Source organism: Phoxinus phoxinus (assembly GCF_949152265.1).
Source record: "Phoxinus phoxinus genome assembly, chromosome: 16".
In the NCBI taxonomy this organism is placed as follows: domain Eukaryota; kingdom Metazoa; phylum Chordata; class Actinopteri; order Cypriniformes; family Leuciscidae; genus Phoxinus; species Phoxinus phoxinus.
This window is the reverse complement of record NC_136891.1, coordinates 141907-161906: the sequence shown is the minus strand read 5'-3', so window position 1 is coordinate 161906 and position 20000 is coordinate 141907. Positions and strand designations below refer to the sequence as shown.

At 42.5% G+C, this 20000-nt stretch overlaps 1 protein-coding gene across 1 annotated transcript in view; it reads right to left on the bottom strand.

Annotated features, from left to right (window-relative positions):
- plcb1l (phospholipase C beta 1-like) overlaps positions 1-20000 on the bottom strand; it is a 165937-nt gene that overhangs the window by 59000 nt on the left and 86937 nt on the right. Inside the window, 11 exon segments of the mRNA XM_079583437.1 lie at positions 4114-4238; positions 5913-5997; positions 6082-6178; positions 10318-10382; positions 10469-10570; positions 11395-11569; positions 11870-11954; positions 12448-12530; positions 15164-15318; positions 16515-16661; positions 17518-17684. Coding sequence (XP_079439563.1) covers positions 4114-4238; positions 5913-5997; positions 6082-6178; positions 10318-10382; positions 10469-10570; positions 11395-11569; positions 11870-11954; positions 12448-12530; positions 15164-15318; positions 16515-16661; positions 17518-17684 — 1286 coding nt within the window.

Below are 20000 nucleotides of genomic sequence, written 5' to 3'. Positions count from 1 at the left end.
TGTCCTCTACATCTACTGTCCTCTACTGTCCTCTACATCTACTGTCCTCTACTGTCCTCTACTGTCCTCTACATCTACTGTCCTCTACATCTACTGTCCTCTACATCTACTGTCCTCTACTGTCCTCTACATCTACTATACTCTACTGTCCTTTACATCTACTGTACTCTACTGTACTCTACATCTACTGTCCTCTACTGTCCTCTACATCTACTGTCCTCTACATCTACTGTACTCTACATCTACTGTACTCTACCTCTACTGTACTCTACTGTCCTTTACATCTACTGTACTCTACATCTACTGTACTCTACTGTACTCTACTGCACTCTACTGTCCTCTACATCTACTGTCCTCTACATCTACTGTACTCTACCTATACTGTCCTCTACATCTACTGTACTCTACTGTCCTTTACATCTACTGTACTCTACATCTACTGTACTCTACTGTCCTCTACATCTACTGTACTCTACATCTACTGTACTCTACTGTCCTCTACATCTACTGTACTCTACCTATACTGTCCTCTACATCTACTGTACTCTACTGTCCTCTACATCTACTGTACTCTACACCTACTGTACTCTACATCTACTGTACTCTACTGTCCTCTACATCTACTGTACTCTACTGTCCTCTACATCTACTGTACTCTACAACTACTGTCCTCTACATCTACTACCTCTACAACTACTGTCCTCTACATCTACTGTACTCTACAACTACTGTCCTCTACATCTACTGTACTCTACACCTACTGTACTCTACATCTACTGTATTCTACTGTCCTCTACATCTACTGTACTCTACTGTCCTCTACATCTACTGTCCTTTACTGTCCTTTACATCTACTGTACTCCAGATCAACTGTACTCCACATCTATTGTACTCTACTGTACTCTACTGTACTCTACTGTACTCTACTGTACTCCACACCAACTGTACTCTACTATCCTTTACATCTACTGTACTCTACTATCCTTTACATCTACTGTACTCTACTGTCCTCTACTGTACTCCACATCAACTGTACTCTACATCTATTGTACTCTACTGCACTCTACTGTCCTTTACATCTACTGTACTCTACTGCACTCTACTGTACTCTACTGTACTCTACTGTCCTTTACCTCTACCGTACTCTACTGTACTCTACTGTCCTTTACATCCTTTACTGTCCTTTACATCTACTGTACTCTACCTCTACTATCCTCTACTGTACTCTACATCTACTGTCCTTTAAATCTACTGTACTCTACTGTCCTTTACCTCTACTGTACTCTACTGTCCTTTACCTCTACTGTACTCTACTGTCCTCTACATCTACTGTATTCTACTGTCATTTACATCTACTGTACTCTACTGTCCTTTACATCCTTTACTGTCCTTTACATCTACTGTACTCTACTATCCTCTACTGTACTCTACTGTCCTTTACATCCTTTACTGTCCTTTACATCTACTGTACTCTACTGTCCTTTACATCCTTTACTGTCCTTTACATCTACTGTACTCTACTATCCTCTACTGTACTCTACATCTACTGTCCTTTAAATCTACTGTACTCTACTGTCCTTTACCTCTACTGTACTCTACTGTCCTTTACCTCTACTGTACTCTACTGTCCTCTACATCTACTGTATTCTACTGTCATTTACATCTACTGTACTCTACTGTCCTTTACAACTACTGTATTCTACTGTCCTTTACATCTACTGTACTCTACTGTACTCTACTGTACTCTACTCTACTGTACTCTACATATACTGTACTCTACTGTACTCTACCTCTACTATCATATACTGTACTCTGCATCTACTATCCTCTGATGTACTCTACCTCTACTATCCTCTACTGTACACTACATCTAATGTACTCTACTGTACTCTACATCTACTGTACTCTACTGTCATCTACATCTACTGTACTCTACTGTCCTTTACATATACTGTACTCTACCTCTACTATCCTCTACTGTACTCTACTGTACTCTACTGTCCTCTACATCTACTGTGCTCTACTGTCCTTTACATCTACTGTACTCTACTGTACTCTACTGTACTCTGCATGTACTGTACTCTACTGTACTCTACTGTACTTTACATCTACTGTACTCTACTGTACTCTACATCTACTGTACTCTACTGTACTCTACATCTACTGTACTCTACTGTCCTTTACCTCTACTGTACTCTACTGTCCTCTACATCTACTGTATTCTACTGTACTCTACATCTTCTGTACTCTACTGTACTCTACTGCACTCTACATCTACTGTACTCTACTGTACTCTACATCTTCTGTACTCTACTGTCCTTTACCTCTACTGTCCTCTTCTGTCCTCTTCTGTCCTCTACTGTACTCTACTGTCCTCTACCTCTACTGTCCTCTACTCTCCTTTACCTATACTGTCCTCTACTGTCCTTTACCTCTACTATCCTCTACTGTCCTCTACCTCTACTGTACTCTACTGTACTCTACTGTACTCTACTGTCCTCTACTGTCCTCTAAATCTACTGTCTTCTACTGTCCTCTACCTCTACTATACACTACTGTACTCTACTGTACTCTACTGTCCTCTACTGTCCTCTACCTCTACTGTACTCTACCTCTACTGTCCTCTACTGTCCTCTACTGTACTCTACCTCTACTGTCCTCTACCTCTACTGTACTCTACTGTATTCTACTGTACTCTTCTGTACTCTACCTCTACTATCCTCTACTGTACTCTACTGTACTCTACTGTATTCTACTGTACTCTACCTCTACTATCCTCTACTGTACTCTACCTCTACTATACACTACCTCTACTGTCCTCTACTGTCCTCTATCTCTACTGTCCTCTATTGTCCTCTACTGTCCTCTACCTCTACTGTACTCTACCTCTACTATCCTCTACTGTACTCTACCTCTACTGTAGACTACCTCTACTGTACTCTACCTCTACTGTATTCTACCTCTACTGTTCTCTACTGTCCTCTACTGTACTCTACTGTCCTCTACTACACTCTACTGTCCTCTACCTCTACTGTCTTCTACTGTCCTCTACCTCTACTGTCCTCTACTGTCCTCTACTGTCCTCTAAATCTACTGTCTTCTACTGTCCTCTACTGTCCTCTACCTCTACTGTCCTCTACTGTACTCTACTGTCCTCTACCTATACCGTACTCTACTGTCCTCTACCTCTACTGTCCTCTACTCTCCTTTACCTATACTGTCCTCTACTGTCCTCTACCTATACCGTACTCTACTGTCCTCTACCTCTACTATCCTCTACTGTACTCTACTGTACTCTACTGTCCTCTACTGTCCTCTAAATATACTGTCTTCTACTGTCCTCTACCTCTAATGTCCTCTACTGTACTCTAATGTCCTCTACCTCTACTGTCCTCTACTGTCCTCTACTGTACTCTACTGTCCTCTACTGTCCTCTACTGTACTCTACCTCTACTGTCCTCTACCTCTACTGTCCTCTACCTCTACTGTCCTCTACTGTCCTCTACTGTACTCTACTGTCCTCTACTGTCCTCTACTGTCCTCTACCTCTACTGTCCTCTACTGTCCTCTACTGTCCTCTACTGTCCTCTACTGTACTCTACCTCTACTGTCCTCTACCTCTACTGTCCTCTACCTCTACTGTACTCTACCTTCCTCTACTGTCCTCTACCTCTACTGTACTCTACTGTATTCTACTGTACTCTTTTGTACTCTACCTCTACTATCCTCTACTGTACTCTATTGTACTCTACTGTATTCTACTGTCCTCTACTGTACTTTACCTCTGCTGTACTCTTCTTTACTCTACCTCTACTGTATTCAACCTCTACTGTACTCTACTTCACTCTACTGTACTCTACTGTACTCTACCTCTACCTCTACTGCACTCTACCTCTCCTGTACTCTACTGTACTCTACTGTACTCTACCTCTACTGTACTCTACTGTACTCTATCTCTACTGTACTCTACCTCTTCTGTACTCTACCTCTACTGTACACACACATCTGAACAAGAAACACACAGACACACACATCGGAGCCAGAAACACACAGACACACACATCGGAGCCAGAAACACACAGACACACACTGAAGGAACTGAATGCAAGCTACCGATGGTCTGGAAGTTCAGAGCGACGAGCTGACAGCCGGCGTTCCAGAAGACTTGAGGCATGTAGTTCGAGGAGTCGACTCGCGTTCCTTTGGGATAAATTCTGCTCAGCTGTAACTTATTATACCTGTGTGAAGGAGTTAAGAATCTCTAACAAAGGATACAATTCTATAATAATGACATTGTTGGTTCATTGGCCAGAGGAGAACTGAGCGACTGAGTCTGGGTTCTCTCAAGGGTTTTCCGCCATTCTGTCACTGATGGAGTTTGGGTTCCTACCGCTGTCGCCTGTGATGGATTTCTTTTAATTAACTAACATTTATTTTTCTTGCAGGAATAACATTCATATTATTTTGTATTCTACATGTTTCCAAACCTTTCAGTGTGTGTTTCTCTGAATCATGTCTGAATATAACAAAAGGGGAAATGAAACTAGACGGATGTCTAGGCCTAGGATGACTTTGAGTACCAAAGTGAAGCAATCAAGAAAACAGAGTTTGTGTCTACCTAGTAACAGAAGTGTTTGCATATAAAGAACCAATCAAATTGTAGGAAATTATGTAATGAATCATGTTACCTCTGCCATGCTCCTATTCTATAAATGACGGGGACACTATACTGACAAAGAGCGCCGTCCTTCGGATGAGATGTTAAACCGAGGTCCTGACTCTCTGTGGTCACTAAAAAATCCCAGGATGTCCTTCGAAAGAGTAGGGGTGTAACCCCCAGTGTCCTGGCCAAATTTGCCCAGTGGCCTCTGTCCATCACGGCCTCCTAATCATCCTCCTATATATACTTATTGGCTTCATCACTGTCTCCTCTCCACCAGTAAGCTGGTGTGTGGTGGGCGTTCTGGCCCAATATGGCTGCCGTCGCATCATCCAGGTGGATGCTGCACATTGGTGGTGGTTGAGGAGATTCCCCGTTTCTATGTAAAGTGCTTTGAGTGTCCAGAAAGGCGCTATATAAATGTAATGAATTATTATTATTATTATATAAAAAACTTGTTATTTTTGCTGGTGGGATTCTCTCTGAGATTTGTCTGAGATCCTCCGGCCGTGATTATGTTCGAAGATCGGCATGTTCGAAGGCATTGTCTGGAGTCAGTATTGCTGTGCAGAAGGTTAGTGGAGCACTAGAGATCTTATTTTAGTTTAGAGATGAGACTGGTGAAAACGGCCCATCATCTATCACCATTTGGACGACGGCCGCGCGGCCGGCCGAAGAAGCGGTGGCTCGATCGCCTGGCGGAGGACATGCGCGCAGTCAATATCACCACTGATGATGCCATGGATCGAGCCAAGTGGCGAAAAGGATGCGAACAAGTGGACCCTATACAAGCATGGGATACACGCTAGGACAAAGAAGAATAGGTGTCAAGACGTTGACCGACTCAGTCGACGGAGATTAGGAGACGAGCTAGAGTATAAATATTAATGAACGTCGATCAGGAGATGTTTAGGGACGTCGATTAAATCAGGTGCAAAAGAAGATAAGATCTACCACATGCCTCATTAGTCTGGGAAACTTAATATTCAACAGTATTATTGATCTGACTGAACTGACGCTGCTGTATGAGAACTGAACTGAGCTGATGATGACATCACTGTTTTCTACAGAAGATAGATGAAATTATACGATTCATAATTGAATAGTTTTTTTTCCTGTTTATCACTGAAAAGCTGCTTTGAAACAATCTGTATTGTATAAAGCGCTATATAAAACATTTAATAAACACTAAACTTCACTTTGATTTGAAAGACTCTTCGACCACAAAAATTTCAGTACAAATAAAAGATACTCGACGAACTCCACCGGTGATTCCTTGAGCAGCTCCAGCGCTTTAGTTTCCACAAACGACGACATTTCATAACTTCGATCAGTTTCTGTGGAAAACAAACAGTCGTGAACCGTAACACGCTGGGATACAGGGAAAAAACATATTGTGGCGTAAGAACAGACTGACTTACTTTTGCACGCCTCGAAGGAGTTGAATTTAACAGGCTGAACGTAGTTGACCAAGTTTGACATCTCCTCTGTGGCGAAGGCTTCATTTACTGCCATCCCCTGCAGACACACACACACACACACACACACACACACACACACACACACACACACACACACACACACAGCAGAGACCAATGTGTTACTCTCCAATGCGTTATGTAATGTAAGTGATAAATCCCGTAACCCGTTCGACTTTTATGCTGGCTACTGTATACAGGCCACCAGGGTGCCATACAGACTTTATCAAAGAATTTGCGGACTTTCTATCAGAGTTAGTACTGGCTGCAGATAAAGTACTAATTGTTGGTGATTTTAATATCCATGTAGATAACGAAAATGATGCATTGGGATTGGCATTTAAAGATATTCTTAACTCTATTGGAGTATAACTCATGTATACTTAATTTAGGCAAGGCTGCAAAGCCGACTGTTATGAATATGGTAGAACTATCACTTCTGCCACTAAAGATTGCTTTATTAATAATCTTCCTAATCAAGTTCATCATCTCAGCATCCCGGATAGCTTAGAACAGGGATAGGCAACTGCGGTCCTGGAGGGCCACTGTCCTGCAGAGTTTAGCTCCAACCCTAATTAAACACACCCGAACAAGGCAATCAATGTTTTCAGGATTACTAGATAGATACAGGCAGGTGAGTTGTTATTAGGGCTGAAACTCTCTCTTTTCCAGCACTTTAGACACAGTTGCTCCGCTGCGCTTAAAGAAGATTAAAGAACATAGTCCAATTTCGTGGCACAACGAGCACACTCAGGCCCTTAAGAGAGCAGCCAGAAAAATGGAGCGCAACTGGAAGCAAAACTAGAGGTGTTTCGGATTTCATGGAAGGAGAGCTCGATTGCTTACAGAGAGGCTTTAAAAGCTGATAGATCTGCTTATTTTTCAACACTTTTAGAAGAAAACAAACATAATACTAGGTATTTATTTGAAACAGTGGCTAAACTAACGAAAAACAAAACTTCAACACCGGACGTTTCCAAGGAACTTCTTTACTTACAAGATTGATAATATTAGAGAGAAAATTATAACTATGCAACCGTCTACTACAGTATCGCATCAGCGAGAGCATTGTAGTCTCCCAGAGGAAAAATTCCATTCATTCATTGCTATAGGAGAGGAAGAATTTTGCAAACTCGTCAAATCATCTAAATCGACAACTTGTATGTTAGACCCGATACCGACTAAGCTGCTGAAAGAGATGCTTCCAGATGTCATAGATCCTCTTCTTAATATCATTAATTCATCTTTGTCTCTAGGATACGTACCAAAAACTCTTTAGCTGGCTGTTATTAAACCTCTTATTAAAAAAACGCAACTTGATCCTACAAAACTAGTCAATTACACGCCGATCTCTAATCTGCCATTTCTGTCAAAGATATTAGAAAAAGCAGTATCCTCACAACTGTGTTCCATTTTAGCAAGAAATGATATCTGCGAGGATTTTCAGTCCGGATTTAGACCGTACCATAGTAGCGAGCAACTCTCGTTTGAGTCACACATGATTTGCTCTTATCATCCGATCGTGGTTGTGTCTCTCTATTAGTATTACTGGATCTTAGTGCTGCATTTGATACCATTGACCACAACATCCTTTTAAATAGACTTAAACATTATGTTGGCATTAGTGGAATTGCACTAGCATGGTTTAAATCATACTTATCTGACCGTTATCAGTTTGTAGCAGTAAATGAAGAGATGTCTTATCAATCACAAGTTCAGTATGGCGTACCACAAGGCTCAGTACTAGGACCGCTGCTGTTCACTCTGTACATGCTACCATTAGGAGATATCATTAGGAAACATGGAATTAGCTTTCACTGTTATGCTGATGATACTCAGCTCTACATTTATTTGCACCCCGACGAAATGCACCAATTCACAAAATTAACGGAATGCATAGCTGATATAAAAATTTGGATGACTAGAAATTTCCTACTACTAAATTCTGAAAAACAGAGATTCTAATTATTGGCCAAAAATGTACTCACGTAAAAACCTAGAATACTGTCTAACACTTAATGGCTGCTCTGTTAAGTCTTCATCGTCGGTTAGGAACCTGGGTGTGCTCTTTGATACCAATCTTTCATTTGAAAGTCACGTTTCTAGCATCTGTAAAACCGTATTTTTCCATCTTAAAAATATATCTAAATTACGTCATATGCTCTCATTGACAAATGCGGAACAGTTAGTTGATGCGTTCATGACATTAAGGCTAGATTATTGTAATGCTCTACTGGGTGGTTGCCCTGCACGCTTAACAAACAAACTACAGCTAGTTCAAAACGCAGCAGCTCGAGTTCTTACCAGAACCAGGAAGTATGACCATATTAGCCCCGTTCTGTCAACACTGCATTGGCTGCCTATTAAACATCGTATACATTTTTTAATATTGCTGATCACTTACAAAGCACTAAATGGTTTAGCTCCGCAGTACTTGAGCGAGCTCTTAACGCATTATAGTCCTTCACGTCTACTGCCATCTCAAAACTCCGGCCAGTTAATAATACCTAGAATATCAAAATCGACTGCTGGTGGTAGATCCTTTTCCTATTTAGCACCAAAACTCTGGAACAGTCTTCCTACCATTGTCCGGGAAGCAGACACACTCTGTCAGTTTAAATCTAGACTAAAAAATCTCTTTTTCCTGGCATACATATAGAACATTATACATTTCTATTATTCAAATCAGTTAAATGATTATTAGGCTGCATAGATTAGGTTAGCCGGAACCGGGGACACTTCCTATAACACCTGATGTACTCGTTACATCACAAGAAGAATGGCATCTGCGCTAATGTTAGTCTTTCCATTTATTCCGAGGTTTACTGAAGTCAGCCGGATCCGGGCCGTATCCAGATCAGACGGTGGACCTGCGCCCGGACACGTCCACAACGCATCCCTGAAGTGCAGCCGCATCGACACCTCAACAAACCCGTCTCCACACCGGCGTGATGACTCCGATCTCAAACCAGATGAACTGGATAAATGCTGTGAATGTTCTGATCCAATCTGACCTCTGACCTGTCATGCTGTCCGATCATAATCATACACTGTTCGCTTGTTGGCCAGAGGAGAACTGACACTGAGTCTGGTTTCTCACATGGGTTTTTTTCTCCATTCCGTCACTGATGGAGTTTTGGTTCGTTGCCACTGTTGCCTTGGTTTTGGCTTGCTTAGTTGAGGACATTTAATATTCAACAATATTATTGATCTATCTTACTTCAGGCGGACGATGACGCAATTTTCTTCTAGATACAAACTTTTTGTATTATTTCATGTTATCACTGTGAAGCTGCTTTTATAAAATCTGTATTTTAAAAAGTGCTATATAATAAAAGTGACTTGACTTGACTCTCACACACACACACACACACACACACACACACACACACACACACACACACACACACACACACACACACACACACACTCAGCAGAGACACATGTTACTCTCTCTCACACACACACACACACACACACACGTGTTACTCTCACAAACACGCGCACGCACGCACACACACACACACACACACACACACTCAGCAGAGACACATGTGTTACTCTCTCACACACACACACACACACACACACACACACACACACACACACACACACACACACACACACACACACACACACACACGTGTTACTCTCACTCACAGACACACACACACACACACACACACACACACACACACACACACGTGTTACTCTCACTCACAGACACACACACACACACACACACACACACACACACACACACACCTAACCCACATCTCTACAGTTCGAACTAAAGTCTACTGAGAACAGAGAAGACTGAGTTACTGAGTCAAGTCACCTTCATTTATATAGCGCTGAGATCTGAGGCTGCGCTGCACTGAACGACCACCAGATGGCAAACTCAACGCACACACAGTAGTGAAGTGAACATCAGTAAATGATTGTTGTATTTAAACAGCAGTGCTTTATAATGAAACACAAGAGCTGTTAGTATGAATGATGTGTGTAATGAGCTGTGTTCAGAGTTTTGCTGAAAGTTGGATTCACCATTGCAAACGGAGTGTAAAGCAGATCATGTGCTTGTAGTTTTAAGATTCGGTACATGAGTAAATATGAGAGTCTCCTCAAGTTACACTTTCAGTGTGTGAACAACATCTTTAAAACACTAATGACACTGACCTCATCCATGGACTTTTTTCTGTAATCGTTCTCATCCTCCACATCGCTGTCTGCATCCACTTCACCTGATGGACAAACGTCACTCAGTGTGAGGAGCGCGGCTCAATTTACCCCACTTCACACTCAATCAAACCTCTGTGATCGGCCAGACCTGTGTTATGTGATATGGAGCCGCTGGACTTGATTCCCGGGACTCTCCTGTCTCCTCTCTCTGTCCCGTCTGCGTGAGCCTCTGTCTCCGTGTGTGTCGAGCCTAAACACACACACCACTCTAGGGTTTATCATTCAGTGTAACACAACACACACAAGACTGGAGTCTCAGCTTCACCAGCAGCTGGGAAACACCATGGCTGGAACAAATCATTGAGGAATATAAAATCAGGAGCGAGTGCAGCGTTGAACTCAGAGACGTTTACAGTCCGAAGAATCTTAGATTATCGGAAAAATAAAACAACTTCGAGACGGTGACTTGATTCTTTCTGTCGGTTGTTCATTGGATGTTGAGAGAGTGGGTGTTATCTTCAAAAATTGAGATGGATCTGAATGCGAGTGCAGTGGATTGTAAAAAAGGGGCAGGGTTTAATCAGGCCAAATGATTGGACAATCCTGCATACGTCACAGAGAGAAGTCTGTCATTTCAGACATCCAGACATTTTGATTAAAAATCACTAGAAAGAAACATGCTGAGATGTACTGAAAATATAACAGAGGAATTTACATTTCATGCCAATTTTAACCAAGGACAAAGACACATTTGATATCCTACATCTTCCTTGCTGTAATGTTGATACACACACTACACAATCACACTGTATATGAACACAAACCAGGATAAAATGACGTCCTCAGTGGGAAAGAGCACTAATGTGAGAGGTTCACACACACAAAACCACACACGCACGCACGTACACACACACACACACACACGCACGCACACACGCGCACACACACACACACACACACACACACACACACACACACACACACACACACACAAACACCACAAACAATATCTGCACACAGGTGTAATGGAGCTCAAGACCCTAGGCGAAACACACTCGTGTCAGTGTTACACACCTGCGCTGGGAGACGAGGGCTCACACACACTGGACGTGTCACTGCAGGCGCTGGACGTTTGCTCTGTCAGCTTCTTCTTGCCACTGCCGTCAGTTTTGTGGGAATTCTTCTTATTTTTGATGAGGATTTTCCCCATCAGGTCCACTGGACTTGGCAGAGGAACACCGGCCTCTAGCTGAACACACAAGAAAACCAGGAAAACACTTTACTTTCATAGCTGCGCATCATGGGTTAGAAACTTTACAAAAAGCTAATGTTGCGGTTTCCAAATTACTCATGAGGGACGTGGTTTTTTACCAGCATTAATAATGTATGATGAGGGAAAAGGAAGGGTGAAAAAACAAGAAAAAGAACCACAAGAAATGATCGTAAATGACTCACAGATTAAAAACACTGTGAAAACAGTTGATATTGTAGTTTTTAAAGGTTCAGTTCAGTGTGTGTGTGTGTGTGTGTGTCTGTGTTTATCACTCACAGGGTATTTCTCCAGTTGTTCTGTCAGTAATGCATCCCCAAATATTGATCTACAATACTCTGCCATCTTCGCCTGCTGTTTGGGACTGAGCCACACACACACACGCACACACACACACACACACACACACACACACACACACACACACACACACACACACACACACACACACACACACACACACACACACACACACACACACACACACACACACACACATACACACACACACACACACACACACACACACACACACACACACACACACACACACACACACACACGAGGTTATGGGTGAGGTATCTACAGTATAAAGCATAAAAAGAACAAACCCTGATCAGAACGTTTGAGGAACATCAGAGTTTTATCAGGATTCTCCATAAACATAATGATTTTACATTGTACAAACTTAAAATTCTATCCTCTACAGAAAACATTCTGTGTTTGTACATTTACAAAAACAAGTATTTAGTATGATTTATAAGCTGTGAACATGAACTATAACAGCATCCTGTGAGTAGAGCTCTCATTACTCTGAGCGCTGATGTTGAATGATGTGGAAGAGCTTCGGCACTTACGAGTCCACGTGGTTCTCGAAGGACAGGATGATGGGGAACGGGGACGTCTTGAAGGCACTCTCTGCTATGGCCTCAATCACCTCCTGAAAACAGGAGAAGTGCCTTTAAAACATGACGGAAAAACACCACAACTGGAGGACAGTCACAATTATAAAAAATGAGGTTTGTAATTGATTCTTTATCTGTGTTTGATCTGTCTCTTCATACACCAGAAAGGACTAGTGTGTTCTGGCAAACTTTATCTCGGTTCTTTATCATAAGTGTAGAAACTGAACTGTACAAACCCTGGCTTATTCTATCCAGCTTTTCTCCATAGTTTTTCCTCTAGTGCCACGGGAGGCTGGAGTCTGTCCCATTCCCAGTCCATCCGGGAAACTGATTCTAATCAATAACCAGTTGCCTTCAACATTACAAACTGATGTTGGCATTTATGTGCTCAATACTGACGCACATTATTCTGACGTGACTTGAATGATCATTAGTCCTGAGTCAAATATCTCCCTCTTTCATACCGTTTTCCCACAATCCTTCACATTCTGTTGCTAAAGCTCCTTCCTGACTGAGTGATGGGGCTTGAGGAGGTCATGAACAGAGGAGTTTACGGCGCCGGCTGATTCCATATACCGAGCTCACATTAGCATTAAACACTTTTAACATCATTTAGTTCAAAACTCGATGTGGATTCTGATCACTGTATAAGGCAGACATATCTATACGCGATGCAAAAGACTACGTGCGCTAACCATTACTGTACCATAGTAAACATGGTAAATATGATCGCTTGAAGAAATCAGACAAATCATAGGCTATCACAATTACATTTTTATTTTTTTGTCTGTCAGTATGTCTCGCCTCTTTATACCGGACTGTCTGATATCCATATTTAGCTCCGCATATGTCATAAAATAAAGCACATTTTCGAGAGCTTCCTCTGTTTCTCTGAATGAAAATATAACTAGTGCTAAAGTGAGTGCTAAAGCTGCTCAGGTCGTATTTTTGGTGGCATATTTGTAGAAATAATCATTCTTTCTAAATGTGATATAAACATACTGTCCTGTGACTACAAATAAACAGAAACAGACACAACTGAATAACGTGTGTCCTCTTTCTTTTGTGAAATAATGGTAAACCACTTTATTTCAGCAGCCAGATCCCCCTGTAGCCCGAGACCGGTGTCCACTGGAGCGGAGCGGGGCTGAGCTGGTCAGTGTCTGGATGGGAGACTCCTGGGAAATCCAGGTTGCTGCTGGAAGAGGTGTTAGTGAGGCCAGCAGGGGGCGCTCACCCTGTGCTCTGTACGGGTCCTAACGCCCCAGTGTAGTGACGGGGACTCTATACTGCCAAAGAGCCGTCCTTCAGATGAGCCGTTAAACCGAGGTCCTGACTCTCTGTGCTCACTAAAATCCCAGGATGTCCTTCGATAGAGTAGGGGTGTAGACTGACGGCTGAAGGTCTGGAATTCACAGCAGCTTTCATTGGCCAAGGCCCGCCCATAAGGCCGTTTGACTGACATGTCAAACAACCAATTACAGTTTGTTTCGTTCAGCGTCACGTTTCGGGGCGTGGAAATGTCCCCACAACAACAGACCGGCGTGCAACAAGTCTCCACTAAGTGCCTCAAACAAAACTCCTGGACATCTCTTAAAGAGTCTATGCCGTGAACCTCGCATACTTTCTACGTTTCGCTGATCTTGATAAATGCTCATTGTCACTCATGTAAACACAACAGTTTTTCTTCCGCAATCACACGTCTGTGCTTTGTTTCCCGACAGACCAAAAATAAACGCGACACTCGCGCCCCCCAGAAATCCGATCAAATTCAACCAATCAGATGACGACCTTGACAGTCCTGAAGTGTTTCCAGTTAAGTGTACCATATGCATCAGACGTTTAGCCAACGCTCCGCGGGCGTGACGTCTGAGGCTGAGACTAGTAGCGGTGTAACCCCGGTGTCCTGGCCACATGTGCCCCTCGGCCTCTGTCCATCATGGCCTCCTCATCATCCCCATACACTGATCGTCTTCATCACGGTCTCCTCTCCACCAGTAAGCTGGTGTGTGGTGGGCGTTCTGGCGCAGTATGGCTGGTGTGTGTGTGTGTGTGTGTGTGTGTGTGGGCGTTCTGGCGCAGTATGGCTGGTGTGTGTGTGTGTGTGTGTGGGGGGGGGCGTTCTGGCGCAGTATGGCTGCCGTCGCATCATCAGGTGGATCTGCACACTGGTGGTGGTTGAGGAGATTCCCCCTTCTATGTAAAGCGCTTTGAGGTCTCAGAAAAAGCGCTATATAAATGTAACAAATTATTATTATTATTATTTCTGTGTGACTAATATGCAATCTTGACACAACTTAATTCATTATGATCAATGTATCACTTTTTATTGTAAACCTGTGGTTAAGCATCGATGCTTGGGTTTTAAATATTCAAGTAAACAACAAAAATGCCAGCAAACGGTTGATTTTATCATGTTGGTTTTGTGATCTCGCTAGTCTCCAGTGATTTCTCTCTGATTAGTTTTCTGATAAAACTTCCATTGGTTGGTGAAATGATGATGTGTGTGCCGTTGTTCCAGAGAGAGGCGTGTTACGGGTGTGTTTTAGTGAAGCGCTGCTGAGCTTCAGGCGGTGGAAACGCAGCAGGTTTTGGGCTCGGTGCTCCAGACCCGAGGCTATTAGCCCCGCCCGCTCATTTAAAGCACGGCTACTGTCTGTCACTGTACCTTGAAGGAGATCTCGGAGGTCATGGTGAAGCCGTGTGTGATGAGCGGCTCCTCGTCGGTACGACCCTTCCAGCAGTCGAGCTCCACACACCGGCAGCCGGACAGCAGGACCTGCCGATAGATCTCCACTGAAGAGTTTCCCGCCAGCTGACCCGCTGACACACACACATAAGTCAAGTCAGCATTTGGTCTCACTGTAGTCCGTGCTCAAAGGCTAAACATCTGCTTTATGTTCACATCCAATTATTCATTTAGCCGGAATGAAGACAGAAACAGCAAATAAAAACTGATTGACCAGTGATTTACATGTTGTGTGAGTCGTCTGATTGGCTGTGGCGTAGGTTTGATTTTGAAATTGGTGGGGACAGGGACATATATTTTAAGGTTTGATCGAAATTATTGCTAGGGATATATCAGTGTCACTGGATATTGGTAGGGACACGTCCCTAGCGTCCCTACTAAATTCTACGCCACTGATTTACATGTCGTATGAGTCGTCTGATTGGCTGACCTGTGATTTACATGTCGTATGAGTCGTCTGATTGGCTGACCTGTGATTTACATGTCGTGTGAGTCGTCTGATTGGCTGACCTGTGATTTACATGTCGTGTGAGTCGTCTGATTGGCTGACCTGTGATTTACATGTCGTATGAGTCGTCTGATTGGCTGACCAGTGATTTACGTGTCATGTGAGTCGTCTGATTGGCTGACCTGTGATTTACGTGTCGTGTGAGTCGTCTGATTGGCTGACCTGTGATTTACATGTCATGTGAGTCGTCTGATTGGCTGACCTGTGATTTACATGTTGTGTGAGTTGTCTGATTGGCTGACCTGTGATTTACATGTCGTGTGAGTCGTCTGATTGGCTGACCTGTGATTTACATGTCATGTGAGTCGTCTGATTGGCTGACCTGTGATTTACATGTTGTGTGAGTTGTCTGATTGGCTGACCTGTGATTTACATGTCGTGTGAGTCGTCTGATTGGCTGACCTGTGATTTACATGTCATGTGAGTCGTCTGATTGGCTGACCTGTGATTTACATGTCGTGTGAGTCGTCTGATTGGCTGACCTGTGATTTACATGTCATGTGAGTCGTCTGATTGGCTGACCTGTGATTTACATGTTGTGTGAGTTGTCTGATTGGCTGACCTGTGATTTACATGTCGTGTGAGTCGTCTGATTGGCTGACCTGTGATTTACGTGTCATGTGAGTCGTCTAATTGGCTGACCTGTGATTTACATGTCGTGTGAGTTGTCTGATTGGCTGACCTGTAAGGTAGGTGTCGTGTGAGTCGTCTGATTGGCTGACCTGTAAGGTAGGTGTCGTGTGAGTCGTCTGATTGGCTAACCTGTGAGGTAGGTGTTGTGTGAGGAGTTGATGAAGTAATGTGAGAGCGGCAGCGTCATGTCTTCACTCCTGTCCAGCTTTTCTGGAGGGATGATACTGTTCTCTTCTCCACTCAGATATCTGGCGAATCCCTCCACCGAGATCTGCCCTGTACCACAAAACAACCATATCAACAATCCTGTGTAAGGTTTTAAACTTAAGCTGTAGCCCTGTTCCTGAGATCCACCCTCCTGCACAGTCAAAACCAGCGATTAAAGATCTTCAGGAACACTTAAGGTGTGTTTGGAGCCTCTACAGGAACAGCAACTCTGATCTATGTAATCTCATTTTAAGAAGCACAGCAACCCAACATGCTGTGAGCGATTCCTCGTTAAAATGCCAACAACATATGAGATCAACAGAAGTGACAGCTCAGCTCAGGCTCTCTCAGGTGGAGGCTAGTGCGCGTCACGTCCCGCCATCCCTCTGGCCACTTTACGCTAATTAATCCCGCCATGCCCTCCGCGGACTCCCACAGCCTAATTAACACAGTTCTTCCTCTGACATCAGAACGGGTTTCCTCTAATGAGGCAGCAAAGGGTGACTTTCATCTCAGCGGAGCGTCCACCTTTCCAGCCTCATGAGGGAAAGAAAGACTTCATTAAAGCTCAGAGCTGGAGATGGAGGAGCGCGAGGAGACGGCAGACTTTACACACTGTGAGTCTCAGCAGAGAAGCTTCCTCTGGTCAACGATGTTGGGCTGTACAGGATTCTTCAGTTTATGACGTAACATACACATCTACATTCTCAGCAAAAGGCTTTTGATTTACTGATCTTCTTCCCACAGACTCTTTGTCACTCATTTATGAGCTCAATTGATTAGTTGTAATAAATGTTGCAAAAAGACTGGAGTTTCGGTTCTGACGTCACACAACATCACAGACCTTTAGCAAATTTTATGTTCAACTTATCAGCATTTTAAATCTTTATTTTTCAGGAATCAAACAGCAGATGAAAGCACAAACCTCTCTGAGCAAACATGGTGTCCGGCTCGTACTTCTCCACCAATCCCTGCACTTGCTCGGCTTTGAGTGGCGGATACAGGATCTCGTTCAGACGAGGGTCTCTCTGTTTGTTGTTGAGGAAATCTGTCATCTGGTCCACGGTGAGGTACGGCCGGATCTTAGCACCACTGCGCATCACACACACACACACACACACACACACACACACACACACACACACACACACACACACACATACACACACACACACGTGTGTGAACTCTGTTCATGAACACATCAAATTTTACTTCACAGTGTATTTCTTGTGCTTTTCAGGTCTTATTAGGAATGATTAATTATTTTAATGAAATCAAATTGACAAAATGTGATTAATGCAATTTATAATTCCACATCAAAAATATTTGTAACTTCACGTGCTGTGATGGATCAGATATCACATTGGGAAGGTTTGTTCCGTCACAGCAGAATGCACTACATACACATATTATAGAAAGTGTGTTTTTGCTCAGATTGATGTGAGTATGTAAGTATGTGAGTATGTGAGTATGTGAGTATTTGACATGTGAGTATGAGTATGTGAGTATGAGAGTATGTGAGTATGTGAGTATGTGAGTTTCTGAGTATGTGAGTATGAGAGTATATGTGTATGTGAGCATGTGAGTATGAGTATGTGAGTATGAGAGTATGTGAGTATATGAGTATGTGAGTGTGAGTATGTGAGTATGTGAGTATGTGAGTATTTGAGTGTGTGAGTATGAGTATATGAGTATTTGAGCATGTGAGTATGAGTATGTGAGTATGGGTATGTGAGTATGAGTATATGAGTATGTGAGTATATGAGTATATGAGTATGTGGGTATGAGTATGTGAGTTTGTGAGTGATGTGAGTATGAGTATGAGTATGTGAGTATGTGAGTATAAGAGTATGTGAGTATGTGAGTATGAGTATGTGAGTATGAGTATGTGAGTATGTGAGTATAAGAGTATGTGAGTATGTGAGTATGAGTATGTGAGTATGAGAGTATAAGAGTAGGTGAGTATGTGAGTATAAGAGTATGTGAGTATTTGAGCATGTGAGTATGTGAGTATATGAGTATGTGAGTATATGAGTATGTGAGTATGTGAGTATTTGAGCATGTGAGTATGTGAGTATATGAGCATGTGAGTATATGAGCATGTGAGTATGAGTATGTGAGTATTTGAGCATGTGAGTATGTTAGTATGTGAGTATTTGAGCATGTGAGTATGTGAGTATGTGAGTATGTGAGTATTTGAGCATGTGAGTATGTGAGTATGTGAGTATTTGAGCATGTGAGTATGTGAGTATGTGAGTATGTGAGTATGTGAGTATATGAGTATGTGAGTATGTGAGTATGAGCATGTGAGTATATGAGTATGTGAGTATGTGAGTATTTGAGCATGTGCGTATGTGAGTATGTGAGTATTTGAGCATGTGAGTATGTGAGTATATGAGTATGTGAGTATATGAGTATGTGAGTATGTGAGTATTTGAGCATGTGAGTATGTGAGTATATGAGCATGTGAGTATATGAGCATGTGAGTATGAGTATGTGAGTATTTGAGCATGTGAGTATGTGAGTATGTGAGTATTTGAGCATGTGAGTATGTGAGTATGTGAGTATGTGAGTATGTGAGTATATGAGTATGTGAGTATGTGAGTATGAGCATGTGAGTATATGAGTATGTGAGTATGTGAGTATTTGAGCATGTGAGTATGTGAGTATGTGAGTATTTGAGCATGTGAGTATGTGAGTATATGAGTATGTGAGTATATGAGTATGTGAGTATGTGAGTATTTGAGCATGTGAGTATGTGAGTATATGAGCATGTGAGTATATGAGCATGTGAGTATGAGTATGTGAGTATTTGAGCATGTGAGTATGTTAGTATGTGAGTATTTGAGCATGTGAGTATGTGAGTATGTGAGTATGTGAGTATGTGAGTATGTGAGTATTTGAGCATGTGAGTATGTGAGTATGTGAGTATTTGAGCATGTGAGTATGTGAGTATGAGTATGTGAGTATGTGAGTATATGAGTATGTGAGTATGTGAGTATGAGCATGTGAGTATATGAGTATGTGAGTATGTGAGTATTTGAGCATGTGAGTATGTGAGTATATGAGTATGTGAGTATTTGAGCATGTGAGTATGTGAGTATGTGAGTATATGAGTATTTGAGCATGTGAGTATGTGAGTATGTGAGTATGTGAGTATTTGAGCATGTGAGTATGTGAGTATTTGAGCATGTGAGTATGTGAGTATTTGAGCATGTGAGTATGTGAGTATGAGTATATGAGTATGTGAGTATATGAGTATGTGAGTATGTGAGTATATGAGTATGTGAGTATGTGAGTATGAGCATGTGAGTATGTGAGTATGTGAGTATGTGAGTATGTGAGTATATGAGCATGTGAGTATGTGAGTATGTGAGTATGTGAGTATGTGAGTATATGAGTATGTGA